At 46.3% G+C, this 26,391-nt stretch overlaps 3 protein-coding genes across 9 annotated transcripts; 2 read left to right on the top strand and 1 right to left on the bottom strand.

Moving 5' to 3' along the window:
* Positions 1-11,561: 11,561 nt before the first annotated feature.
* On the bottom strand, positions 11,562-15,031 carry LOC100193550 (rRNA processing 7-like). 2 transcript variants are annotated; one of them, XM_020553070.2, is made up of 8 exons: positions 14,842-15,031; positions 14,612-14,752; positions 14,008-14,346; positions 13,732-13,788; positions 13,479-13,628; positions 12,727-12,824; positions 12,429-12,639; positions 11,562-11,806 (listed from the first exon to the last, which is right to left on the bottom strand). In XM_020553070.2, exons 1-8 carry the CDS (start codon positions 14,855-14,857, stop codon positions 11,721-11,723), a joined length of 1,098 nt encoding a protein of 365 aa, XP_020408659.1. In that variant the 5' UTR covers positions 14,858-15,031; the 3' UTR covers positions 11,562-11,720. The 2 variants fall into 2 exon arrangements, with proteins under 2 accessions (XP_020408659.1, NP_001132133.1); NM_001138661.2 differs by having other exon boundaries at positions 11,568-11,806; positions 13,732-13,809; positions 14,842-14,998.
* Positions 15,032-15,169: 138 nt separating this feature from the next.
* Positions 15,170-18,745, top strand: LOC100193012 (uncharacterized). The gene is made up of 4 exons (NM_001371032.1): positions 15,170-15,339; positions 15,447-15,516; positions 15,923-16,028; positions 18,094-18,745. The coding sequence occupies exons 1-4, from the start codon at positions 15,225-15,227 to the stop codon at positions 18,253-18,255; spliced, it is 453 nt and encodes a 150-aa protein (NP_001357961.1). The 5' UTR covers positions 15,170-15,224; the 3' UTR covers positions 18,256-18,745.
* A 2,421-nt stretch (positions 18,746-21,166) lies between these two features.
* On the top strand, positions 21,167-25,695 carry LOC100280233 (putative leucine-rich repeat receptor-like protein kinase family protein). 6 transcript variants are annotated; one of them, XM_035967958.1, is made up of 13 exons: positions 21,167-21,250; positions 21,618-21,724; positions 21,851-22,149; positions 22,331-22,463; positions 22,555-22,626; positions 22,719-22,862; positions 23,032-23,103; positions 23,197-23,256; positions 23,371-23,468; positions 23,599-23,748; positions 23,847-24,191; positions 24,501-24,880; positions 24,969-25,695. In XM_035967958.1, exons 3-13 carry the CDS (start codon positions 22,044-22,046, stop codon positions 25,287-25,289), a joined length of 1,881 nt encoding a protein of 626 aa, XP_035823851.1. In that variant the 5' UTR covers positions 21,167-21,250; positions 21,618-21,724; positions 21,851-22,043; the 3' UTR covers positions 25,290-25,695.
* The last annotated feature ends 696 nt before the right edge of the window (positions 25,696-26,391 follow it).

The following is a 26,391-nucleotide window of genomic DNA, read 5'->3' as shown; positions in this document are numbered from 1 at the left end:
CCTGGAACATCGACAACCTTCGCAAATTTTTTGTTTGATCCACTTAGGGCTGATTTCGCCCTTGTAATTCACCACAAACAATCTTGTACCGGCCCGCACTCTTTTCCTCCGGGGGGGTGAGGTTTTTAACGAGGCGGAGCCATGTAATATATGTGAGAAAAATCCCCCGCAAAAACAAGTGTCGAAAAAAGACCGCGACAACGGTCTTCGGCATTCGACCAATTCGAGGTCACCGCGAGGCTAAGCGCTAGCCACCCTCGCATGCGACAAGTCCGCGCAGAAGTCGCCTAAGGGTGCAGCCGGACTTAGCACAACAAGTGCGAAAAAATTCCGACGTCTATCGCGAAGACTATCCGCGCAGAAGTCGCCTAAGGGTGCAGCCGGACTTAGCACAACAAGTGCAAAAAATTCCGACGTCTATCGCGAAGACTATCCGCGCAGAAGTCGCCTAAGGGTGCAGCCGGACTTAGCACAACAAGTGCAAAAAATTCCGACGTCTATCGCGAAGACTATCCGCGCAGAAGTCGCCTAAGGGTGCAGCCGGACTTAGCACAACAAGTGCGAAAAAATTCCGACGTCTATCGCGAAGACTATCCGCGCAGAAGTCGCCTAAGGGTGCAGCCGGACTTAGCACAACAAGTGCGAAAAAATTCCGACGTCTATCGCGAAGACTATCCGCGCAGAAGTCGCCTAAGGGTGCAGCCGGACTTAGCACAACAAGTGCGAAAAAATTCCGACGTCTATCGCGAAGACTATCCGCGCAGAAGTCGCCTAAGGGTGCAGCCGGACTTAGCACAACAAGTGCGAAAAATTCCGATGTCCCTCGCGAAGACTCCGCGCAGAAGCCGCCTAAGGGCGCGGGCAAACTAGTACAACAAAAAGCAGAAGCGACAGCATCAAACCATCCGCGCTAAGACCGACTATAATCACACCAGCACAGCATAGCCAACCATGCCACACAAAGTACACAGCGCCCTCGCCGGCACAGGCGCGCGAGGGCACACACCTTCATCTTACAAGCCTTTACACATATACAAGCGAGGGCGCCACACTCTACATCGGCTCAATCTTAGGAATAATTCCCATCTCCCTATAATTAAATAACATTATCCTAAGCTCCTCACCCGCAAAAAGACTTCGCAGCTCCCCTTCCCCTACACCCGCGGCGGCCGGCGAAGACAGCAGCTCCTGCCGACCAGCCCTACTCACGCGAAGCCGAGCCCCTTCCTCCGCGCTAACCCTACGCTTTGCAACCGCCCTTCGTCGTCGGCGTCCGGTGCTAGGACCTGACACGTTTGACGTGTCCGCGGTGTGTGGCGACGCCTCCGCCGCAGCCACGTCCAAGGCCGCAAAATAATCCAAGTCCTCCTCCGACGACTCCTCAGTCCACTCAACCGAGCTCCCAGAGTCAGTAAAATCAAAAAACTCAGATACAGGCCCACCATATTCATTCCCACCTTCCGCGGTCGAAGCCGCCAAAAACTCAGTAGTAGCGGTTGCGTGCGCAGGCCCAAATTCTTGAACCTGCGCAGCAACCAAAATTCAGCACAACATCCAAAAATTCCCCAACCCTAAACACCCACTACGCCACCTGCGAAGGCCCTGGCGCTGCGGGAGCCTCCGCCGTTGCCTCCGCCAAAGGCTCCGCCGCGGCCTCCGCCGCAGTTTCCGCCGCCTCCGCCGCGGAACCTTCAGCACTCGGCACAGCGGCTGCGGGGGCATCAGGGTCGCCTTCGCCAGTCGCAGCGGATGGGGGGGCAGCCGTCGCGATCGCTGCGGCCTCCGGGGTTGGCTCCAGGTCGACCCCAGTCACAGCCTCCGCGAGGGTCGACCCCAGATCTGGCAGCACGCTGTCCAGAGCCCCGAAGTCGTCCACCCGCTCGCCGCGCTCCGCCTAGGACAAGACACACAGATTCAGCAAACACACGCACAGCCCGCATACAGCAAACACCAAACAAACAACAACGTTACCTGAGCCCTCGCAGCCTCGGCGCGCTCCCTGACCACCTCACGACCGTACAGACCCCACATCCGGTCGTAAAGGGCCCCGGCGGACTCCTTCACTACGGGGTCTTCGACCTTATAGATGTCTCGCTCAAAATCTTCATCCACCTGGTCGAAGGCCTCGAAGTGCCGGCACCCTTCGCGGGAGAGCGCGTTCATCGCCCCCTCGCAGGTGACCAGGGAGGCGTACGACATCAACCCCCCCACAACGGTTGGAAGTTCCAGCAGCTCCTCCTGCGCCCACTGCAGACAGCGAAGCCCGGGCTCCCGGTCCGGCACCTCGAAGTCACCGGTCCGCGCACCAAGCTCACGATATGTATCCATAAGCTGTGTGCGCGTCCGTTCGGCCTCCGCACGCATCGCGGCCTCGGCCTCCTTCGCGCGGCTCTCCAGGGCGGTGAGCCGCCCTTGCAGTTGCTCCACGAGCTCCTTGGCAAGATTGCCCTCCGCCCGCGCCAGCTTGGCATCCGCCTGCGCAGCCTGTTCCTTGGCGATGGCCTCGTTGGCTTCCCTCCTCTCCGCCGCCAGTTGGCGCCGGAGGTCAACTTTCTCCCTCTCCAGGGCGGCCACCTTGTCTGTCAGATTGCGGCACTTGCTGTCGGAGGCCGACTTCTCACGGACAGCGTCAGCATGTTGCGTCCGAAGTCTCTCGACTTCGGCAGACAAAGCCGCCGTAAGGGCCCCCGACGCAGTACGGCTGGTGAAATCAGCCACCTGCAGAGCACACATAAGGAAATCAGCCACCCGGAGGGGGGGGAGGAGGGAGTATAGATCAGCGGACCTGACTCAGCGCCTCCGTCGCCTGACTCAGCGCCTCCGTCACTCCCTTCAGCCGGCGGGTCGCCGCGCCCGCCTCGTCCCTGACCAACGCGAGGGCCGGCACCTCGCCTCCGGCGCCAAGGATCTCGCCCCTCGCCTTTGGCGCTTGCGCAGCCGTCGCGATCGCCGCGGCCGGCGCAACTATGGCAAGCTGGCCCTCGTCCGACCCTGCAACGCATCTTCGAATTAAAAAAAAATGACAATAATAGGCCAGCGACTTACCACCAAGATAGTCATCCACAGTAATGTCGGTGCCGAAGTCGGCAACACGCTTGCCCACCAGCGGCAGCGCTCGGGCCGCCTTCGAAGCCTCCGCCACTCCGCTGGCCGGGGGCACCACCTTCGCTGACTTGGAGCCTCCGGCGCCCGCCGTTGCCTCCGGCGCCTTGCTAGGTGCAGAGGCGCCAGCCTTCGCCGCCAGCGTTTTTGCGGCCGAGCTTCGTGAATCCTGACAGTCGCCTGGCGTTTTTGCGCCGCCCCTTGGCGATCCTTGTCCATCACTGTCCACACAACAGCACCGATATTTCGCCCGTAAGGAAAAACTCTCCACCGATGAACCATACGAGATGTAAAACAGTCCTCCTCAGCCGCGCAGGGGATAGGAACATTTCTAGGCCAGCAACCCCCGGTAACCCTCAGCATCCGAGCCGAAGACTCCCGGAGCTCGGGCGAAGACATCCTCTCCCCCGGGGCCGCACACGTCCTCATTAAATCCCTAGCAAAACTATCAGACACCCCAATCCCTCCCATCGCAGTACCTAATTTTCTCTTTTTCGAGGGAGGGGCGGCCGCCGGCGCAGGGTCGTCTCCTGTCTCCACCGCCGGTTTCTTCCCGCGGCGGTCGGCTTCGTCTTGACCAGGATATCCATCGTACGGCAATTGATTTAATTCGAAGACCCTGTTCAGACGGTCATTTGACCCGCGGATATCAAAGCTGCGCTGGCCTTCCGTCCTCGGCACGTAACGCCCCACGAGCCGCACGGCCCCGTCCTCCGCGTCGCGCACAAAGGCAGCCGGGTCGCGGTTCCGCAGATTCAGTGCGAAGGCAGGGCTTCGCACAACCCTTCCTCCGTGAAAAGGCATCTGGCGAGGGCACACTTCGCCCAGCACCCAACCGTGCGCCAAGGGCCACACCCCATACGCCACAAACTCTTCAACTAAATCACGCCCACTGCTCTGACCGGCGGCGCACCGAAGGGCCCCTTCGTCTGCATCTTCCTCTGCCACTTCAAAAGGCGGATACGCAGAGTAATAATGAGAGCACATCTCAGACACAGGGAGACCTTTATGGCCTTCGACAGTACCCTCCGCAACGTAAAACCAAAATTCATTCCAATTGCCCCACTTGTTGCGGGCGCACGGAACCAACTCCACTACTGGCATTGTGGTCTTGCCGGTCTTCGGCGTGAATGTGCATGACCCGAACTGGGCAACTCCGTCCCCAACCATCCTCTTCTGCCAATGCAAACAATAATTCTTCGCAAAAACTTCAACAGACGGCTGCCCGCCGTACGAAGTTGTCGCCCAGACATACTTCGCCAGCGCCACCATGGCATTCGGTGTTAGCTGATGTATCTGAACATTGAATCTACGCAGGACTTCACCGACAAACCGGTGCGCAGGCAAGCGGAGACCGGCGGCGAAGAATGCCTCAAAAACGACCAACTCACCCTCCAGCTCGGGGACTTCCTCCGTCCCCGGAGCACGAGCAACCCCGCCGCCAAAGTAGCCCAACCGCTGCATATCTTCAACGCGGGCTGACGTCATCCGTGACACACCAAAATCAACAGAGTCGCCGGCGCGCAACTCCTCCACCATCACGCTACTCAACGTCTCCTCAGACGAGGCGGCGGCCGGGGGCGCGGTGTCGGAGGAAGAAGAAGAGGACGGCATTGCTACGTACCGTCGGCGGCGGCGGGCGGTTTGCTTCACTCGAGCCAGCACTCCGGCGAGAAAAAGGAGCAGCGGAAGAAGAAGAGCAGCAAGGCGGCGGGAGGCTAGGGTTTTCACGGAGCGCGGAAGGCAAAGTTCAAACAGCGCCGGCCCCGCCCCCTTTTATAGGCAGGGCGCGGCTCTTCGGGAAACCCGCAATCCGACAGGGCGCGACGCTTCGGGAAACCCGCAATCCAACAGTACGCCGTCCATCAACGGTCACATCAGAAACCCCCGCGGAACCACTTCGAGCGAGGGCAGCGTCTCCGCCATCTAGCGACGTCTTCGGCACCAGGTGACTTTGTCGAACTGGTCCCTCGGAGGGCAAATGTTGGGGCGAAGGCAAAGACGCCACCCTTCGCTCGTCGTCTCTCGCTGCAGTCGCTGGTCTGACGAAGACAAAACGGGCAGGGACACCCTTCGCTTCATTCAGCACAAGACGAAGGCCTGCGGTGACGTCTCCCCGTAGCACGGCCTCGTCCTGCTCTGAGGCCCACGTGTGATCTGGCCCATTGTAACGAGCCCCGCGTGGCCGCCTTTGTGTTACGGGCCTAGTTTGTAAAGGCATTCTTGTAATTACGGCTTGTAACCCCGCTTTATGGGAATATTCTGGGGATAAACTAGGTGTCTGAGGGCACATGCGTCCTTAACACAAGGCGCTGGGCACTCAGATACCTATAAATACCCCCGCACAGTGCCCGTGAGAGGCTAGATTAACAGAGCTATTGCCCCCGTGCACGTAACCCTGTTGTCACCACCGTTCACCCTTGTTGGCCTCCTTGCTGCTGAGAGCAAGTTCCAACACATATAATACAAATCATAAATTACAAGTCGCAATTGTTTCAGCTTATAATATACGCAAATACACACTAGAGTTTCTTATCGGATCCCAATAGAGCCTTGTGGGGTAAGTTTCTTCCTCGTACACGACCCATTAATTTTTGGACCCCACCTTGTTAGCGGCGTAGGGGAGAAACTGTCCCTGTACATATCTCGAATGGGTCGGATTCCAACCTTGAATGGTCGGATTCCAACGAGGCCTGACTCCACAGGAATTTTGCTATCCCTATTCATGGCTCATATCTGTATAAGGAAGGTGTCACCAATATCAAATGATATACATCACAACACACTATACCACTATATTTCACACAAATTTAAGGGCATGATAGAAGTAATTATATATAGGACGTGTGTTGTGATAGACATCTCAAAGTTAAGTGTAAGAGCCCCTTTGTAATTGTATAGTTTCTTATTTTGAGTGTAAGTCAGTTATAATATTTAATTTCTACTTGCTTAGACCCTATTTACTTAGAATATTATGCATATATATATATATATAGGACAGGTATAACGGGAGCTCTGGGCTTCCAATAGGTAAAGGAAGCTCAGGCCGACCACCCTGCAACGTGGTTCAACCCAACGCACCGACTCAACCAGGCTGTTGGGTGCGACACCCGTCCTATGCACGCAAAAAAGGAATGCATGCATGAGTCAAACATGTTCCCTAGCTTCTTCAGGAGCTCCAGCGCTGAGGCCGAGTACCGCGATGTGGCCAATGGTGTAGCCGAGGCCTCCTTCCTCTGCTAGCTTCTTCAGGAGCTCCACAGCCTCCCTCCAGCGCGCCACCCTCGTTTACTACGTCAACGTCAACGCGGTTAGGGTTGAAACCAATCGAAAATGATCGAAATTGTTGGTTATTTGAAAACGATAAACTCTGGTCAGAAAGATAAATATTTTGTAGTTTCCACAAACACATAATAAAGTGACGTATTGCCTAATTTTTAAGATATAAAATACACAAACAACTCTTTTTCATCATTCATATTATTTAGAGTAATTATAGGTTTTGTTTTTCTCTTACTCATTCACTTGAACACAACAAAAGTCTGTAACTTAAATAAATTATATGCTACATGTATCTTATATTATATAAAAACGATAAAAAGCAGTATTAACATGACTCAGAAACGAAAAATACGTAAACGATCGTAAAACTAGCTAAATCGTTTTCGTACCGTTTCTAATCGGTTCCCGAAAAATTCGAAAATGATCGGAGAAAAACAATATTTGAAACGGGACGATACGGAATTTCCCGTCCCGCTTTCATCCCTAAGCGTGATCTACCTCTCCACCAATCCCGTGCAACATTAGCACACGAAGCATGTGAAGATTGACCTTCACTTTGTCCGCGAACGTGTCGCCACCGGTGACGTTCTCGTTCTCAGCGTCCCGACCATGTTACAGTTTGCAGACATATTCACCAAGAGGCTGCCGTTGTGTGTTTTCGCCGAGTTTCGATACAGTCTCAACACCTGTACAGGAAAGAGTTGAGGCTGAAGGGGTGTTAGCAACCTTGTTAGGGTTTTGGGTCAATCCTCATGTAATTACTTGTATACCCTGTGTAATGGGCTTGGCCCAATTACTCTGTCTATATTAATACATTAACAACTCTCGGTAGGGTTTTCATTCTCTAACCGCTATGCCTTATATATATATTAGGTCTCTAGATCTATAAAAAAACACAAGTTCTTTCTGTTATATAACTTGTTTTAGACTAATCATATATTCATAAGTAGCATATGCATACAATTTGCATGTATGTCCATATTCATTATTATTTGAATGAATGTGGACGGAAAAAAGTGGGCTAGAAAGAATTATATTTTTGGACGGAGGTTGTACATTTCATGATTTAGCATGTTATTAGTATTATGTTTCTCTATATGCAATTGCTCGAAAGAGAGGCAGAGATCATTCCATTGGAGATAATGCCAGACGACGAAAGGATTTTGTGTCGATTTGTTGCTTGTTCTGCATGAGGACATCACATCACTAACATCGCCAAATTATTATGTATTGTTGTTTATGACGTCGGATATGCAAAGTTGGCTCTACAATTTTGCCAAGATAGGCTAGGTGAGCAAGTATTTCCAACTGGTTCTCAAGTCTAAGAACGTTTGTTCTGATTTTCAGAGAAAAATAATATACACAAACTCAAGAACAGTTCTTTGTATCAAACATCAACCAATTCAATTTGGTTCAGACTACTTCGAGTGGGCCTCGATTCGGTCGACTTCTTGTTGCATCAGAAGTTATACTTTACAGTTTTAAGTACTCTAGCCTGGTGTAAGAAATTGTATCTAAACGTTTGGATGGGAAATGGATAGGGAAATGAAAATGGATTGAGATAAAAGAAAGGGATATGGGATGGTTAGTCTCTATTTCTCTATCCCTATCTTCAGTTCAATTATCCAAACATGGGATCACATATTCACATTTCCTTATCCCAACCCCTATATCCCATTTCCCAAATTTAAGGTCATGTTGATCTGACGTGTGTGGAAAATTTTGTGCATAATTTGTTGGTAAGCTCTGTCGCTGTATTGAAAGAAAATGAGCTCCCTCGAAATATCAAAAGTTGATCGCATTTTGAATAAAACGATTGCAACTAAAAAGGGCAACAACAAAAAAAACTTAAACATGGGATCAAAATACTTGGAACATGCTTTTGAAATTAAATATCATCTTCTGGTGGCAACATATTGTTTTAAACGATATATAACATGCTAACATAAATGGATAGACCCAACACACAATTGTGGCGCGTAACACAACCAGTTTGGCTATGTTAGCTAGGACCAACTTTGGGGATGTCGTAGTGCTCGCTGAGGTTTGCCAGATATTGGTTGAAGTCCTGGATGCGGTCTCTGTGCGACTTGTTGGCGACTTTGGCCATCTTCTGCATGTCAATCTTATGCTTCTGTTCCATGTAGCATCGCTCTGCTGGTGTGAGATGGTCATAGTCAGGATGTGGGTTCCCTTCATCTCCGGTCTTGTCTAACTCAATCCGCTCATTGTTGGGATTAGTTGGTAAATCAGATCTCCCCCCTGAAGAAAACAACCGTAGAACTGGATATGAGGCCAGTGTAGCTAGCCGAAAAATGCTTAGATTCATGGCGTCCAGTTACACAAAAAACAAAAGGTGAGACAATGTATAGAATTAATCAAGTTATTGGAAAATTGAACCAAACTCTACAGAGTATTTTAGTAAAGATTGATCCACCAATAACATGAGAAAGCGGTCATATCCTATCCTGTCATAATACTAAACTTATCCAGGTTTCCAAACAAATACATTGTCATTGCAGGTGCAACCAACAACTGAGTGACCGAGAAGGTAATAGGACTAGGGTTCTTTATTTGTTCCACCGATAGTTCACATAGCCACTAATAACACTTATCAGCACAAACTAAATGACAAATCCCACTAGTGATGCATCCAAGATTCTTTATCAAGCCATGAATCTATATAGCTGGCGTATAAACTACAAACCATTGTATCCAAATAAAGATAAGATGAGCACAAGCATATACATAGATACTAATGTAGCAAAAAATGTTAGAAGCATCAGTAACCTACCTCCTACTGTTGATGGCATGGACATATAACAAATATAGAGAACCTAAACAGATGTAATCATCAACAGTTATGCAACAAAAAAAAAACCATATCGATTATTCAGTGCATGGATCCATAAACTGTCAGAAGGTATCATGCACACAACCAAGCAGTTGATGGGTACCACCTCTAACAAACATATCGAATTGTGCAGAAGTTGGACATCAGATGCTTAAGTTTAAGATTGGCCAGTGTAATAACGAGAAAAACTTTTGTGGAGCTCATCGTGCCCAATCTGAGACGACTCCTGACGCTGGTACTTCATCTTCTTTTTCTTCGCTCTACCATCCTTCACGTCCAGCACTTTACTCTTCAGCTTCAGTCTACACCTAACAAAGTTTTGGTATTCGAACATCTTGCTGTAACAAAGAAATCTAGTAAAATTAGCTAGGGTTCCAAAAAAGTGGCAATATGCGCTAAGCGGTCGGTTAACGCCTCGATTGGGGCATAAGCGCTAACAAAGCGGCGCGGCCGCCTCGGTGGAGCAGCGGCTGCTGGCTCGCGCGGCGCGCAGTGCAAGCCGTCGACGTTTTACACGAATAGATCAGATCATATTCGAACACAGATAGCTTGGGTTTCGTTCATCGGTTTCGAACAGCGGGAACGTAAGATAAGGATGGACGTACCAGGTGATGCTTGTCACCGGAACTAACACCTGACGCAGAGTGGTGGCGGCAGGCCGGCGGCCGCCCTGACCTAGAGGCACGCGCGCGAGAACGGGTTGAAAGTAGAGAGACTTCCGAGCGGAACGGGAGATAGGAACGCATGAAATTTCCACAAGAAATATATATCCACGAGAAATATATATTCCCGTTTATTAAAAGGGACGGACGGAGTCCGGGTTCGACGGTTTCGGTGCCGGGTGCGGACTGCGGAGTTTGTTGCGTTACCTGCAGCCCATGCCCGACGTCATCTCTCCCGTATGCGTTCCGCGCCCACGAAGATCTCTTTCCACTAAAAAAATGTGCTCGCAACAGTTCAATGCAGCGGCGCCGTGACCGATTCCTATCTGACTTGCTTTCTCTTCCAGAGCTGGAAAAGATGTATCAGTGAGTACCTTATTTCTTGTCATCATATACAATCAAATTTTTAGAGGTTTCATTTAATGTTTTTTGGTGATATGTACCAGGCTACCAGCCTATTATGTTGTGTTGCATACCGGTCGGTCTACCATGTATCAATAGTTAGTCCTAGAAGTCCAACTAACAAGTAGCATAGTCGACATTTTTTTTTGCTCACAAGTCACAACTAAACCTGAGCGGTAGTTCCGGTGCCCATAATTCTTGGTGTGTTTCATGGCTTCGTTTTTGTACTCTCTGTTGCAAAATAATAGTGTATGTATTTATATATGTGTCTATATTTATCATCATCTTGTTGAATATAGACATATAAATTAAGAGCTAAAAAGAATAATATTTTGTTGTGTTATAAATTAGTTAAACTAAACTATCAATAGAAATAATATTTTGTTGTGTTATAATTCTCATTTCCGTGTACCATTTATGGATTGCTCTTGTTCTGTAATACTAACTGTTGTTCGGTGCACAAATGTTTCTGGTTACCCCTCGGTTGATAAAAAAGAATACGGAAAATTTGCTGTTTTGCTGATCCAGATGTTGGAGATCGAGTTCATAACGCTTTCTAAGTTCACTGATAGACACAGATATTCCTTTCAGAACTAACTTATCCCTGACTCGCTGTCACATGATGAGAGCTGGTTACCTATTGCTAGCATCTTTAGCTGCATTTTACATATTCAGGCAATGAATGACAGAATGAGGTTCTTTACAAGCATCAAAGCAAGTATCTTATTTTTGTACTGAGATGCTCTCTTCCGTGTAACTAGGTTCTAGTAAGATCAAAGAGAGAACGAGAGTCAGTCAAGAGACAAGTTCACCGCCACCCTACACTCTAATCGGGAGTGCGAAAACCTTAGGGCCTGTTTCGTTATTTTCAATCCATATTGATTGGAGGGGATTGATACGGATTGAGAGAGATTTTGACTTACTAGGGATTGAAACCCCCTCAATCCCCCTAATCCATATGGATTGGGGTAGAACCGAACAAGCCTTTATTGGGTGCATCCCCTCCTCACACTGTATATATAAAAAAAGATGATGGCGGTACACGAACTAACATTCGTTGATATTTCATTCCTACACATATATAGTCAGTGAGGAAATATGGTGAGGAAAAGTGTGGCCGCCGGAGTCTCACCACCTATAGCGTCCTTCGTAAGGTGACTCCCTCTACCCTCTCATTTTTCTTTGGTTCTACGTTTTGGGGTATACGAAGATCCTACACGTCTAACACCAACATCGCCGAGTGCACCAGATCATAGCTCTGACTAAAAAATAACATATATTGGCACCCGCAAATGCAAGACAGTCTACAGTTGATATTGTTTCAGCCAAGAACCATACATGGTAAGATAATATCCAGCAAATCAAAATTGTTTGTTGCGAGTGACCATCCTTTGGCCATCTTTAAGATTTGAGCAGAATTAGTAAGGCTTGAATTTCCTCTGGGCCCGAAGTTCCTGTATCCTTTTCTTATCCTGCTGGAACTTGCTCTGCAACATTGCCAGTTCTGCGCAAGAAACACAAAGCTATAAGTTCCCAGGATCTGTCATTCATATTATAGATAGGACATCATACAGCACAGACGGCCGAAAAAAAAAGAAACTCTTTCCGTGAGTGAAATCATATTTATTAAACCTGTAAACCACGAGTCAAAAAATAACATGAACAAAATAAATCGCGAGAAGAAAATCAAACAAATCAGAAAACAATAATAACCGGGTTCAGATTTCTGAACTAACTAGAACCTCAATGTATCACACACACACACACAAGAGAAAGAGAAACTTCCCACACATATGGTTCATTTGAAGTCCAATCAAGATAGCACAATGGCTGTGGACTTGTGATTCCAACCAAACTGAAGATGCAAAACAGTAAACTTCTAATAGAACCAAATACTACCCCCAAAACCAGAACAGAAAATATCAAGCTGCAGGTACAGGTTACTCGTATTCAAATGGCAAACAAGTGAACAGATTACATTTTATCATGGCTGGTGAACTGCATTGCATTACAACTAACAAGTCCAAGCACATCATAATGTGCAATATATAGTCTGGGTTCTATCATGTGTAGTAACACGGAGTGGAATAACAAATAATAAGTCTTGTTATGAAATGATGACATACCACTGAGGTGGGCTTCTCTTTTCTGAAATCTGTAGAAGTTCATATCAACTTCCTTGGGTTTCATTTTAGCCATTTTATGTTGCATTGCACCAAGAGATACAGAGCCAACAGCCGTTCCAGTTTCAGTATCTGTGGTCTTTTTCCTCCCCTTGTGATGAACCACAACTGTCCATCCATCTTCTGCTGCGCGGGCCTCTCTCTCTTTCTTCTCCTGAAATAACCAAGTAGGTATTAGGAACAAACAACTTGTCTGTTTTGTTTCATCAGAGGATATATATGTCACAGAAGAAACACTCACCTTCTCTTGTTGTTCCTCATGAGCAACAATAAATTCATCTATTGCTTCCTGCAAGGCTTTCAAGCCAGGTCTCTTCTGTTTGTACTCCAAGATCCATTCTGTCAAGAGTCAAGACATCACGTATAAGCTATGAAGACTTTGATGCATGAAGCTGCTACTTTTAACAGGAAAGGAGAATAAAAATGTGAAATTAATTGGATCACAACATCAAGCACTATGAATTCTGCAACACATATTGCCAACTATATAAGTTATTGCATCGCAGGACTCAGTAAGCTAGTAATTAGACTAAAAGATATTTGACTTTGTATGTCAGTTTTCTTTTGAAGTTGGTACTAAAATGAATTCCATATGTATTCATCCTAGGAGGAATTTATATTATTATATAATACACATATATAATCTTTTACTCCCTGCATTGTTCAAAGGAAGTGCTGCTTTGGGAGTTGACTATAAGTAGAGTTGTTTTTAAAGCTACCTCTACCAAATACAAATTTACCGATACTATAAATATATCATTAAAGAAACAGTCATCGAACGGTCAAAGTTGCTTGTGGAGACTGTTGACGCCCAATGACTTGAGTGAATATTTAGGCTAGTTCCAAAAAGACAACACTAAGGGTTCTTTGGATATAGTACATTCAGTATTTAATTGTGAACACTACTTTCCATCAAATAACTTCACAAAGAAATGTCAGCGCAGACTAGCAAAATAGTATCCCAGATATCAGAACTCAAAAGTAGAACATTACTTTTCATTCCTCTAGAGCAGTCTTCATCAACTAATGGAATCTCATCAGCGTTTGCAGCACTAACATCAACATGTCCCTCCAAGTTGTTATTATCTTTACGCGATGCATGCTTGTCTTTCTTCTTGGCCTTCCCAGATTTTTTAACTTCCACTGCAATCAAAGAACAGACATGCCACAGAAAGCATAACTATGCAAAACATTGAACTGACACTTCAGAACAACTTTGACACAGAGACAACATTGCTAGCCTTACTTTTCTTTCCCCGCTTTAATTTCTGAGGCTCTTCATTATCCACATCTTCACTCAGTGCTGCAAGTTGGTTGATATCAGCTGCATAAATATTAGCTATAAGGTAAATTATAAATGGAAGAACTACTATATAATGAGAACACTAGGACATAATATAGATATCAAATGGTTTTTGCACGAACTCACTATTTAAACCATTTAAAAATATGAGAAAAGATCAAAGCCATCAACTTGTCAAGACAAATGCTCAGCACCATTGCATCAAAAAAAAAATCTTACCACTAGTTTCTTCATTTTGATTTTCATGCAGAATTTCTTCTGCGTCAGTAATCCCAGCAGAGGCCTTCCCTCCCTTTACCTTCCTTTTCTTTTTCTTCAGCTTAGGTGCTCCAGCATCTTCAGTAACAACTGAACTTTCATATACGACTGCAGGACTGCTACTTTCCATTTGCTTCTTTTTGCTCTTCTTCTTTAGCTTCAGTGGAGCATCATATTTACTGTCTGACAGTGATTCCACCACAGCATCTGCCGTATCATGATTACTCTTAACATTGGCATGCTTATTTTTCTTCTTCTGCTTCACCAATGGAATTTTCTTTCTCCTTGGCAATTCTTTTTCTGGCATTCAATGACGAAGATAGAAAACATTGTCTTAGACACTTCTAGGCCGGTTCTACATTTTCATTGCCCAAAAAAGAGGGAAAAAACTTGATTGTTGTACCTAGGGCGCAGCGAACAACTTAAGATGCAATGAAACAAATAAAAGTTCAGTTCTGGGCACAAGATAGAACTACTCTGGGATAAAATAAAACTACTGATTCTGATTTCTGAAACACAAATATAAACAAATGGGAGGAAAAGGATAAGAAATCCATGTAATCACCTTCTTTAACGCCATGCCCGGCAGCGGGTTCGCTATCGACGGCACATTCCAACACTCTGTCCTTCTTCCTCTTCAGCTGCTTCCTCTTCACCCCAAGCGCCAATTTCTTGTCCTCCTTCGCTTCCCGCGAACCCTTCTTGTCTAGAATGAGCAAACTCTTAATTTTCCTCCCTAATTCGAACTTATACAATCAGGAAGCAACGGAATTCAGAGGGGCGAAAGTGCCGAACCTTTGGATTTCCCCATAGCAACAGACTAGTAACCAATACGAAGGAAAGCAGACAAACGGGTAGCTCCGCAGAGATCTCCGTCCGTGACTTGCCCCAGGCTGTGGCGGCGTCGGAGAGGGGTGTCGGCTTCGGCTGTCGCCAATCGGCGTCGGGGAACTCCGATGATTGTTTTAGGGTTTGGGCCTTGGCAATTGGTATTGGGCCTTCCAGACAGATGAACCCAAATAAAGGTGGTTCCCACGTTCCAGTGACTTGCAAAGGTGGCGCGTGGACCCGACCTGCCAGTTTTTAGTGACTAGGCTTTGCGCCTTCTAAAACCCTAGCTTCAGAACGAACTAAAACCCGCGATCTGAAGCGACTAGTCGAAGGCGGCGGCGGCGGCGATGGGGAGCGACCTGGAGACGGAGAAGAAGAAGACCCCGGTGGCGCTGATGCCCATCGCGAAGCCTCTCGCTGGAAAGAAGCTCTGCAAGCGGACCCTCAAGCTCGTGCGACGAGGTTCGTGAGACTTTCTTCCTCGCCCTCGCCCAATTAGATTACGTGTTTGTTCTATTCGGTTGCGAGTTTCTTCTCGTGTTGTGATCCGGTTCTTGGTGAATTTGCAGCCTCTGAGGCCAAGTGCCTCAAGCGCGGAGTCAAAGAGGTAGTCAAGAGCATTCGCCGCGGGAACAAAGGGTATGTCAAATCTAGTTTCTTTTTTTTTCTTCCTGTTCAGTGCTTGATAAAAATAGACTTTGAATTGCCTCATTGGCTAGTCGTCGTGGCAATCAGCTTAGGGCACATGGTTCTCACTTAGAGTTTATATACATCTTCACTTACGAAATGGTATTATGTACCGTAGTGGTATTTTACTCATAAAAAGTACAATAATGCCTGCTATTTTGATTTGATTTACTTGAAAATCCACGTGGACAATAAATGGTAATTGAAAGTAGTTATTGTGATGAAATTGTCCGTTTTTTGGATGCAAAATGAACTGTTGTCTACCATGGAGAAATTGCTTCTCTTGATGTTTAGATTTCCTAAAGCATTTATTGCCTAATTGTTAGCACCATTGAAATCTGCTTTGTTTTTTTTGCAGGTTGTGTGTGATTGCTGGAAATATTTCTCCTATTGATGTGATTACACACGTTCCAATACTATGTGAGGAATCTAATGTTCCTTACATATATGTTCCATCAAAAGAGGTGGGTTCACATTTCCTCCATTTTATTTAGGCTTGATTATTCTGCAGTCGTGTAGGTATAAAATTATGTCACTGTCGTGTAAGATATTATGAGATGGCAGTTACTACTGCATGGTGCATATCCATACTAGAAGTTGCTTATCTGATGACCAAAATCTATATATTTTATAAATTGAAAAATTGTGTCCTATTACTAGTAGCAGGCCTGTTGTAGTGGTGAGAAGTGAGTCACCAATTTGCGGGTTTGAAGCAGCCTCTCCACATTTGCGGTGGAAGGCTTGCCTCAGTTTATTCTTTCTTTGGACTCCACTAATGTGGGAGCCTCTGGCATTGGGTCTGTCCCACACATTCCTGGTAGTAGTTGCTTGGTAGTGATAGACTGTTTTTGGTCTGTTCACATAATAACTAAAGCCCTGTTTGACTGAGAAGCCGGTGAAAAAACAGCTTATCTGAGAAACTGGTGAAAAACACTTTTTGCTTATTGCCTGCTTTTAGTTCATTTTGAGAAGTAGCTGAATTGATAAGCTGCTGCAGAAGCGCCTGTTTGGTACAGCTTCTATTTAAAAATGTGAGGCTGTGAAATAATCTATGCCAAATGTACCACCACCTATTTGCTTCTCATTTGATAACTACTCTAAATAAAATCTAAAATACATCCATGCACTTGTAATTTGTAAATATTAATGGTATGTTTCGTTTCCAGCCACAAAAGTTTACCAATATTTGCCACAAAAATTTACCTAAGGTTATGTATTCAAAATATTTGCCACGCCTTATAGTAAGCCTAAGAATAAGAGCAGGCGTCTGGTGCAGTACTGATAGCTGTCTCATTGAGTCACCAGGTCATAGGTTTGAAGCAATCTCTCCACATTTGCCGGGGGGGGGGGGGGGGGGGAGGCTTGTCTTGGTTTATTCCCTTTCCATACCTCACTCATGTGGAGCTCTATGCATTGGGTCTGCCCTTAGTAAGCCTTAGAGAATCTTGCTACACTTTTTGATTCATTGATGTGGAGGACTAATTTAAATATTTAACGGAAGGGAATTTTGCCGCACTTTGTGGTGGTAACAAAACAGCAGCCATGGTTATTAAGGTGTCGCTTAAGCGCCGCTTTAGCGAAGCGACACTTAAGAGGTAAGGCGAGTTCGTCGGTTGGGGCGTCCTTGTTGCCTTTCTTTCCCTTGTAAGGCGTCCGCCTTTGGGTTTGAGGCGTTGCTTCGGCGTTTCGAGTGTCGGCAAGACGTTGATTTGCAGATTCTACGTGGGATGGAGTAGGGACGTGGGGTAAGAAAGCCTTACGGTGAGAGAAGCTCCAGGCGACAGTGGTCGAGACCTCCATGTGGCGACCTCTCCGGACTCCAGGCTTTCCTCCAGCCCCCTCTGGGCTCCGCCTGCGCCCGTGCTTCTTCCCTCCAACGACGGCTCTGCTCGCGTTAGGTCCCCTCTGCCTTGCCCCTGTGAACTCCCCTCCGGCCTGCCCCCACTGTCAGTCACCCTCTAGATGCAGCCATACACCCCTGCCGCTGCGCCCGCGAGCTCCCTTCCGCTCCTTCTGTTCTCTTTGTGAGCTCGGCCAGGGCCCAGGAGGTACTGAACTCTAAACTCTCTGCTGAGTCCACAAGCAGTAGCTATTGAGAGATGAGATGTTGGAGTTTAAGTCTATTATGTTGGTTTATGTTGAAGTTGGACTGCTATTTGCTACTGCAGTACTATTATCCCTATAAATTTTAGACTATTTCTATCTTTTCTTTTTTATTTCCTATTTTTATATATTACTAAGACACCGGCACGCCGCCTTGACTTAACCTTTAAAAGGTAAAAAGGGGGTGAGTCGCCTTTCCTCGCCTTAATAACTATGATAGCAGGCAAGCAGCCAAAGTTGGTCAAACTCGCCTAACCTTAACCCTATGGCAAATGATGGCAAGTTGTGGCTAGCAACCAAACACCCCCTAAATACATGCTAAGTTTGTTCTTTAAATTGTATTGCAGTTGGTTATTTTATTTGTACCAGGTGCTTATGATAGAAGACAGGTCCAAGATATTGATGTGACATTTGCCTTCTGTACAGGATCTTGCGACCGCAGGAACCACTAAGAGGCCAACTTGTTGCGTCCTGGTTCTGACCAAACCAAACAAGGGGGAGCTCAGTGACGAGGTGAAGGATAAACTGAAGTCAGACTATGACCAAGTTGTAACGGAAGTTGCTGAGGCTACATCTGCAATGTTCTAAGGACCATTCAGGGACCACATCATCTGAGAATCATGCAGCTACATTCTTGGCGTACTATGTAACCTGATCCCTGTCAGTCTGCCCTGCTTGCGTGAACCGCACCAGTATGCTTTGCATGGTGGCTGGAGGGATATGACTATATGAGTTTACCTATATATTATGGACTATCCTTGTTGGCGTATTGTTTTATTAACGATTATATTTAGCCAGTTATAATCCGTTAGGTGAGCAGATTGTTTGCTTGGGTTACCAGATCTTGGTAGCCAGTGGGTGCGGTTCCAGGTCTTCTGTTGATGACTTATCACAAGATGTGCTTGTGATTCCCGTGTATGAGGAATTGCGACATCGTAGAGGCGTAGGCTATGTTCAGTAGATCGTGCCTTGCCTCGTGTATAATAATACTGTTTTGTATCGTAGACAATATTGTTTACAGAGATGATGATGAGTAAGCTGCTGGACATAGCCAGTGCCTTATATCAGGGTTAGTTTTTGGCCTCTGCTCGTTTGGTTTAAAACCCGTTTTAAACCTAAAAATTTTGCGGGGTGCATGGTTCAGAAGTTATGTCGGGTTAAACCAGCGTGTGGAGTATTGCTCTTCGTTCTGTTTGTTTGATGTTTGATGGAAGCGTGCGGCAAAGAGCTCTTCAACTGTTTGTTTGATGGACAGTTTTCTTGACCTGTGGTGTCTGGTGCCACGCAAAGATTGTCGGATCGATAGAGCGCAGTCGTACTACGGCACAGTAGAGCTGTGCGACCGTTTCCTACAGAATTCAGCGAATACGCAGAGGAACAGCTGTGCTCTGATCTTTTGATCTGGATCTTAGCTTCACGGCGCTTCTGTTCGGAAGCTCGCGGCAAACACACCAGACACGACAAGAGTTTGGTCCGGAATTTCTGTGCTTGTTGCTGTTCGGATATGTCAAGCGTCACTCTCTCTAGGGGAGTGACTGCTGAGCCAGGGACAGGGAGGCTCACGGTCACGGAGCCGAGTTGGAGTGGTTGCGTTGCGTACTTGCTTTGAGAGATTTGTGCTGCTCTGTAGCTGCCACCGGGGCGCCAACCACCCTTTTTTCCAATCCCGGGCTTGGGTTGTGTTAAGTAGGATTCTAAATGCGTGGCCAAACTTGCGGAATGTATCGATTCCGTCATGCCCTAAACAACGACAAGCAAAAGATCCAACGGCAAAATGGCCTCTATCTTGCAATAGTTTATGAGATTCACTTTGCCACTTCAATGGTATACAGTACCAGATGTCTATGTTGTAAAAAGCATATAGCCATCCAGATTTGGTTTAAAAGAAAATTTCATTTCAAAATTAAATTAAATTAAACGTGGTTGCGCAGGAAGCCCTCCCTGTGCAGCCTTTTTACCCTGCCGGTCAAAGATACTTGAGGGCGGACGACGGCGTGTGGCGTGCAGAGCCTTTTTGTTGATGACCTGACTACTGGTCACCATGCGTTCATGCTTGAGATCACCTGGTCAAATGGCCAGTCCCAGCATACAAGGTGCGTGACTGACATTTGCAAGTTGCAACGGCTGAGAGCAGTGGATGTGGATGCACAGATCTTCTACAGCTGTATATCCTGGGCTCCTGGCATGCATACATTTTACTGTATGGTATTGGTATGACACTGTGCTGTGCATACGCGTGAAATGGATTCTGTTGTCCTTGTTGACCTCGAAGATTTCTTGTGTCGATCAATCATGCAGCCTGATCGGCTCACAGCACAGCACCCAAACCAGCTCCAGATAGCACGGAGCAGTACTGAATGTATGCAGCAGCCGCAGCCCAAACTAACACGGCCGAATCAGGCCACATCTTCTTGGCCATCATTCAGATTTAAGTTGCACAAGGATCATCCATCCAACCGAAGCTCGTCCTTAGAAAACCAACCATGCCAATGATGCAGGCTTGGACACGAAGTTGAGATTTGGACGGCCGAAGCAACATTATGACTCACGACCCCATGCTTGGGAGCTTCATCAACCATGCTCACCTCTACATGCAGGACAGGAACATCAGAAAAAAAACCCCAGGCTATCATTTTTGTCTACACTGACAACCTATCCTTTTCGGTTTTTTCATGCCCCCGTGTCCGTGTACGCTTTAATCTCCCCCTCTTATCTCTTTGCATTCCCAACCATACCTGTAGGGTACGGTCGGTATGGCACATCGGCAACCAGCTTTTGCTCTTTACACACACACACATACAACGACACAAAGCGAGAGGTGCGGCAGAGGAAAAAAGAGAAAAAGCGAACCGGGGGGGACAGGCAGCAAAGCATCCCTCGTTTCACTGAAAAGAAAGGTCACGTCTTTCGTGCAACGCGAGCCTAGCGTCGGCAATGATTCCAATCGCAAGGACAGGTAGAGCATGCCCGTCGCCTGTCTCCAGCCGTTCTTTGCAGATCAAACAAGGAAACGAGGTTGATGGCGTCCTGGATCATCACCATGCTGATTAGGCGATTAGCAATCTTGCTGCCCTAGGCACCACACAAACCTCCAGTCCCCCTTCCTTAAACACCACTCTTGTACATGCACCCATCTACTTCCATCACATGACACAGGAAAGCACGGGTGACCCTCTAATATAATTTTTTTTGAAACGCCAATGGCAGGAGCTCTAATAATTGCTTATGCAAAAGAGAAGCTAATTAGAATCTCTCTCTACCCCTTTTTTCTTGGAACCTTTTTTCAGACGCTTACTAAGAGCTTTTACAAGCATGTATTCGTGCAAGCATTTGCATGATAGTAATCTTTCTTTTGTACAAACTGCCAAGTGAAGTGAGACAAACAAGACGTGGTAGTAACCCAGAGCCCAGGCTGCTGCTATTCCGCTACAGTAGACAGCATGAGCATGATGGTATATAGTACTACTGTCCCTCTTGTTCTTGTGACCGGGATTGCGTAGCTTTTAGTTGGTTCTTGATTCCCCATCCACACAGCAAGAAGACCAAAATTCCCTTGTCCACTTCCTCCTCCACTTCAGGTCAGGTGAGAACCGAGAGGCACCTCCTCCCTGTCATTATCCTCCCTCTCCCTCCCCAGTCCCTCCTACTAAAGACACATTGCCCCGGTTGTTTATCGCTCCCACCAGAACTCCCACTTCCCTAGCTATTTGTCCAACTGCCCATCCTTTGGAGAATTCTTTTGTGGCAAGAATCGCCAATCAGTTGAAAGTTGCCGTTGTCAGTCGTGATCTGTCATAGTCTTTGCTCCACTGCAACACACCCACACTCCAATAAAGCTGGTGTCTTTCTTGAGTGGGATCAATAATAATCTATAAACTTTGGACTAGATTAGACTAGGCACCTTAAGTTAGCCGTCACTGTTTTTCATAACCTGGTTTCGTTCTTCACAGGTCCCAAGAACGCAAAAGGAAGGAAGGGTGAGAGGGGAGAGAGTAAGGAGGAATTTTCTTGCCTCCTTTGCTGTAATTTTTCTATTCCAAACAGGCTCAGGTGGCAGGCATGTTTGTCCCCTCCACCCCCTCGGCCCCGGCCCTTGCTCCTCCCCCCTCCTTTTGTTTTCCTGCTTTGCTTGCGGCCAGAGCACAGGCATCTTCTTTTGGTCATTTGCTTGCTACACTGACAGGTTCTCAGAGCAGAGGCATCCGGCACCCCTGGTAGGCTTCCACTGCCACTGAGAATTTGGTTCTGGGAAGAGAGAAAGGCTGCACGATTCTTCCTCACCTTGGCCTCACTCTTGCTTCCATGCTTGACATTGAACACGGAGCAAGCTCCTGAACTTGTTGCCGAGGAGGCCACACTCTTGCGCTGCCTTGGCAATGGGGGAGGTTGTTGCTGCTTCCTCCCTGGCCCTGGTGCTGCTCTTCTTCTGCTCTTGCGGGCCTGCAAGCGGCCTTCTCTCCCCCAAGGGTGTAAACTATGAAGGTCAATATTCCGTCCCAAATCAAGAGGCATCTTGTTTATTTTTGTGTTTGTTCTCTTTCGTTGGTCCTTGTAATCATCCCTGTGATGCTCTCAGACCAAACAACTCTGTGAAAGAAATATTTGTCTATTCGTTTTTCCCTTTTTGCTACATTGTTGCAGTGAGTCTCTCCTTTGTTTGCAGTTCAAGCTCTCATGATGATCAAGAACTACCTCAAGGATCCTCATGGTGTACTGAAGAACTGGGACCAAGACTCTGTGGATCCTTGCAGCTGGACAATGGTCACTTGCTCTCCAGAGAACCTTGTCACCGGCTTGTAAGCAAGCCACCTACCATTTGTGTGTGTTCCAGCTCAATCAATGTTTCCTCTGTATCTTATTGTTTCTGTGGCTATTTCCATTTGGCAGAGAAGCACCAAGCCAGAACCTTTCTGGAATTCTCTCCCCAAGTATAGGGAATCTGACCAACCTTGAGACAGTGTAAGTTTTGCTGCCAAGATTAGCTTCGTTAATTTCTATGTTTACTATGTTTATTGGGGCAAGAGGAGATCTCATTTTTTGTATATTTATAGTCTTCTGCAGAACAACAACATAAACGGGTTAATCCCAGCAGAGATTGGAAAGCTAAGAAAGCTCAAAACGCTTGATCTGTCCAGCAACCACTTCTCTGGAGAAATCCCAAGCTCTGTGGGCCACCTTGAAAGCCTTCAGTATTTGTGAGTGCAATTCTGCTCCACTGTACTAGCTTTGAACAGTTGGAAGTTTGTTCCACCGTACTTGTCTTGAATGCTATTCTGGAGGTTTTCTATTCATGTCCTGTTGTTCCTCAGGAGACACAAGTGTCTATTCTTACTTTTAATTACTCCAACATTGTGCTGTTACTAGGAGGCTTAACAACAACACATTGTCTGGTGCCTTCCCTTCATCATCAACTAATTTGTCACACCTTATTTTCCTGTGAGTACTCATTGCTTGTTTTGCTGTTGTGATATGTGTCTTGTGTTGGCTATGTGGTGATCATTGATCACTGTTAACTTGCATTTCTCTCAGGGATCTGTCATACAATAATTTGAGTGGTCCAATCCCAGGGTCCCTGACAAGGACTTTCAAGTAAGGCTATAGCCTGCTGTTATTTATCTTGATCAAAATTTCCACTTCCACTGAAACATATTTACCTCCAAATTTTGAGTTACCAGGAATAGTATTCACACCATTCGCTTGCAGCATTGTAGGGAATCCACTGATCTGTGCAGCAACCATGGAACAAGATTGTTATGGGTCTTTACCTATGCCAATGTCTTACGGACTGAATAACACACAGGGTATGCAGAATCAATCAGTTCATGATGCTAGCAATTATATTAAAGACACTTGTGCTCAATTAGCGCAGATATTCAAGTATAATTTTGTACGTAGTTAGCAAATTGATCTAATGACAATTTTTATCTAAAGGAACTGTGATTCCTGCAAAAGCTAAGAGCCATAAAGTTGCAATTGCATTTGGTGCTACAACTGCCTGCATCAGCCTTCTGTTCCTTGCCGTTGGTTCACTATTCTGGTGGAGGTGTAGGCGAAACCGGAAGACTCTTTTCAACGTTGATGGTAGGTAAAATGCTCAAGTTACTAATCAATTCATGAACTCAGTATTTTGATCGTGAGTCTTGACGGTATCAGTTACCATACTGTATTGGCTACTGCAGATCATCAGCACATAGAGAACGGCAACCTCGGAAATATGAAGCGGTTTCAATTCAGAGAGCTCCAGGCTGCAACAGAAAACTTCAGCAGCAAGAACATATTAGGAAAAGGCGGGTTTGGTATTGTTTACCGGGGGCAGCTTCCAGATGGAAGTCTTGTAGCCGTCAAGAGGCTCAAAGATGGTAATGCTGCAGGCGGGGAAGCACAGTTTCAGACTGAAGTCGAGATGATCAGCTTAGCAGTGCACAGGAACCTCCTCAGACTCTATGGGTTCTGCATGACTGCCAGTGAGAGGCTACTGGTCTATCCGTACATGTCGAATGGGAGTGTCGCGTTGCGCCTGAAAGGTAAGCAGTTTTCAAGTTATGAATGCACTAGTCACCAGTGTCACGTGCTTTTCTTTGTTGAAGATTAATTTTTCTCAAGTAAATGTATATGGAATTAAACATGACTGCTTGATTTTCTTTTTCCGAACAATGTGACTGCTTGATATAATTGATGACAGAACCTATCCAAGCTATGAAGCAGAATAAAAGAAGATTTACAATTTGATTCTTTCGTTCCGTTTCCTCTCCTTTGGGCAGAATATTAGACAAACAATACGATTCCCTTATAACCAAAACATTAATTTTTTCCCTCACCAACTCAAACTACAGGGAAGCCACCACTGGACTGGATCACCAGAAAGAGGATAGCACTTGGGGCAGCACGAGGTCTACTTTATCTGCACGAGCAGTGTGATCCCAAGATCATCCACAGAGACGTTAAGGCAGCAAACATACTGCTAGATGACTGTTGTGAAGCAATTGTCGGGGACTTTGGGCTTGCAAAGCTCCTAGACCACCGTGAATCGCATGTCACCACAGCTGTGCGCGGAACTGTTGGCCACATCGCTCCCGAGTACCTCTCGACTGGCCAGTCATCTGAGAAAACAGATGTCTTTGGTTTTGGAATTCTGCTGCTGGAGCTGATCACTGGTCAGACTGCACTGGAGTTTGGGAAGTCATCAAATCAGAAGGGAGCCATGTTAGACTGGGTAAGTTAATTCAGTACCATTTTAATATGGTCTACACAACTTGTGGCATATGATCATACCTGAGATAACAGACATTGATGCTGTTCAGGTGAAGAAGATGCACCAAGAGAAGCAGCTGGACATACTTGTCGACAAGGGCCTGGGGAGCAAATATGACCGCATTGAGCTGGAGGAGATGGTGCAAGTAGCACTGCTATGTACTCAGTTCCTCCCTGGTCACAGGCCCAAGATGTCAGAGGTGGTCCGGATGCTGGAAGGCGATGGACTTGCAGAGCGGTGGGAGGCGTTACAACACACTGAGTCACACAAATTCAAGGTGCCTGAGTTCTCCTTCAGCCGCTGCCACTCTGACCTGACGGACGACTCGTCACTGTTGGTGCAAGCAGTGGAGCTTTCTGGGCCAAGATGACACCAACGGAGACGGTCTGTGGCAAGAAGTATCCAGCAGTTGTTTCCCAGTAGAAAATGTAAATAATACAAAGTGAAGCAACTGGTGCTGCATCCTGTCAGAAGTCGAAGCAAATCTCAATCAGCTGAACTGTACAAAGATTAAAAAAAGAGCACAACCTAGTCTAAGCATGGTACATTACTACATCTACAGATTATGTAACTGTTGGTAGAATAAGGATAGAGCAATGTTTCCATTTTGTTTGTTATTTTCCCCTTTGTATTCTATTACTGTAGTTATAGTTTGTAAAATGCAAAAACGGTGGCAATAGCGCTCGATGTTGGTGCTGAAGAACTCAAATAGCTTAGTAAAGACCAAGTGTAGACAGGTGCCAACGAAGAATTTGATTGTGTGCATGAACTTCCTACCTCCGTTGCCAACACATACTGCAAAGAAAGCAGGTATAATTCCTAGCCATGACGGCATTTTTTGCATGATATAAAATATTTGGTATCTGCTGTAGACTGTTTAAGTTTGTCCTAAAAATTAAAATGAAAAGGTTTACCGCCCATTCTCTAATAAATATTCGAGGCAAAAGCAAAGTATCCACATCGGTCATTCTATCTCAAAGTTGCATTCCTTTCTCTTTTGCAAAAGATATTCATAAAGAGAGCGAGGGGCATCTGCACCCTTTACTTCCTTTTTTGTTATAAATTCTTTGACCTTTGGTTTCCTCCTTTTTTAAAAAAAAAAATCTCCACACATCTTAAAGCAACATATCTAATTAATTAAATATTTTCTTAATTAATATCCAACAGGGTCCCAAGCTGTGCTCAATTGTTGGGAGGGCTGCTTAATACTCCCCTTAGGGATGGCAACGGGAAATTTCCCGTCGGGTTTTAGCTTCCCGGTCTCTGGGATGAATTTTTTTTCGCACGGGGATCCCACGAACGCTTGCGGGAGGCATTTCTTCCCATCTCCGTTCTCCGTGGAAATAAATCCCCATCGGAGATCCCCGTCCCCGCTAAAATTATAGTTAGGACGCACTTTATATGTTATTAATACAAAACATTGTCACTTATACACAGTGTCAGATGTAAGAAATCATTATGTGTACATTAAA

The sequence above is a fragment of the Zea mays genome, chromosome 5, assembly GCF_902167145.1.
Source record: "Zea mays cultivar B73 chromosome 5, Zm-B73-REFERENCE-NAM-5.0, whole genome shotgun sequence".
Classification (NCBI taxonomy): Eukaryota; Viridiplantae; Streptophyta; class Magnoliopsida; order Poales; family Poaceae; genus Zea; species Zea mays.
The sequence above is the reverse complement of the archived record's forward strand: the minus strand, read 5'-3'. Positions and strand labels throughout refer to the sequence as shown.

What these genes read in the sequence shown, in the direction of transcription:
- LOC100193012 (NM_001371032.1), top strand. Translation starts at nt 15,225, where the DNA reads ATGGGGAGCGACCTGGAGACGGAGAAGAAGAAGACCCCGGTGGCGCTG. An exon ending in CCTCAAGCTCGTGCGACGAG is followed by an intron (nt 15,340 to 15,446) that starts GTTCGTGAGACT and finishes GTGAATTTGCAG; the next exon opens with CCTCTGAGGCCAAGTGCCTC. An exon ending in TATATGTTCCATCAAAAGAG is followed by an intron (nt 16,029 to 18,093) that starts GTGGGTTCACAT and finishes CCTTCTGTACAG; the next exon opens with GATCTTGCGACCGCAGGAAC.
- LOC100280233 (XM_035967958.1), top strand. Translation starts at nt 22,044, where the DNA reads ATGGGGGAGGTTGTTGCTGCTTCCTCCCTGGCCCTGGTGCTGCTCTTC. An exon ending in CAAGGGTGTAAACTATGAAG is followed by an intron (nt 22,150 to 22,330) that starts GTCAATATTCCG and finishes CTTTGTTTGCAG; the next exon opens with TTCAAGCTCTCATGATGATC. An exon ending in TTGTCACACCTTATTTTCCT is followed by an intron (nt 23,104 to 23,196) that starts GTGAGTACTCAT and finishes CATTTCTCTCAG; the next exon opens with GGATCTGTCATACAATAATT.
- LOC100193550 (NM_001138661.2), bottom strand. An exon ending in CTGCTCTAGAGGAATGAAAA is followed by an intron (nt 12,825 to 13,478) that starts GTAATGTTCTAC and finishes GACTCTTGACAG; the next exon opens with AATGGATCTTGGAGTACAAA. An exon ending in AAGAGAAGCCCACCTCAGTG is followed by an intron (nt 11,807 to 12,428) that starts GTATGTCATCAT and finishes TTTCTTGCGCAG; the next exon opens with AACTGGCAATGTTGCAGAGC.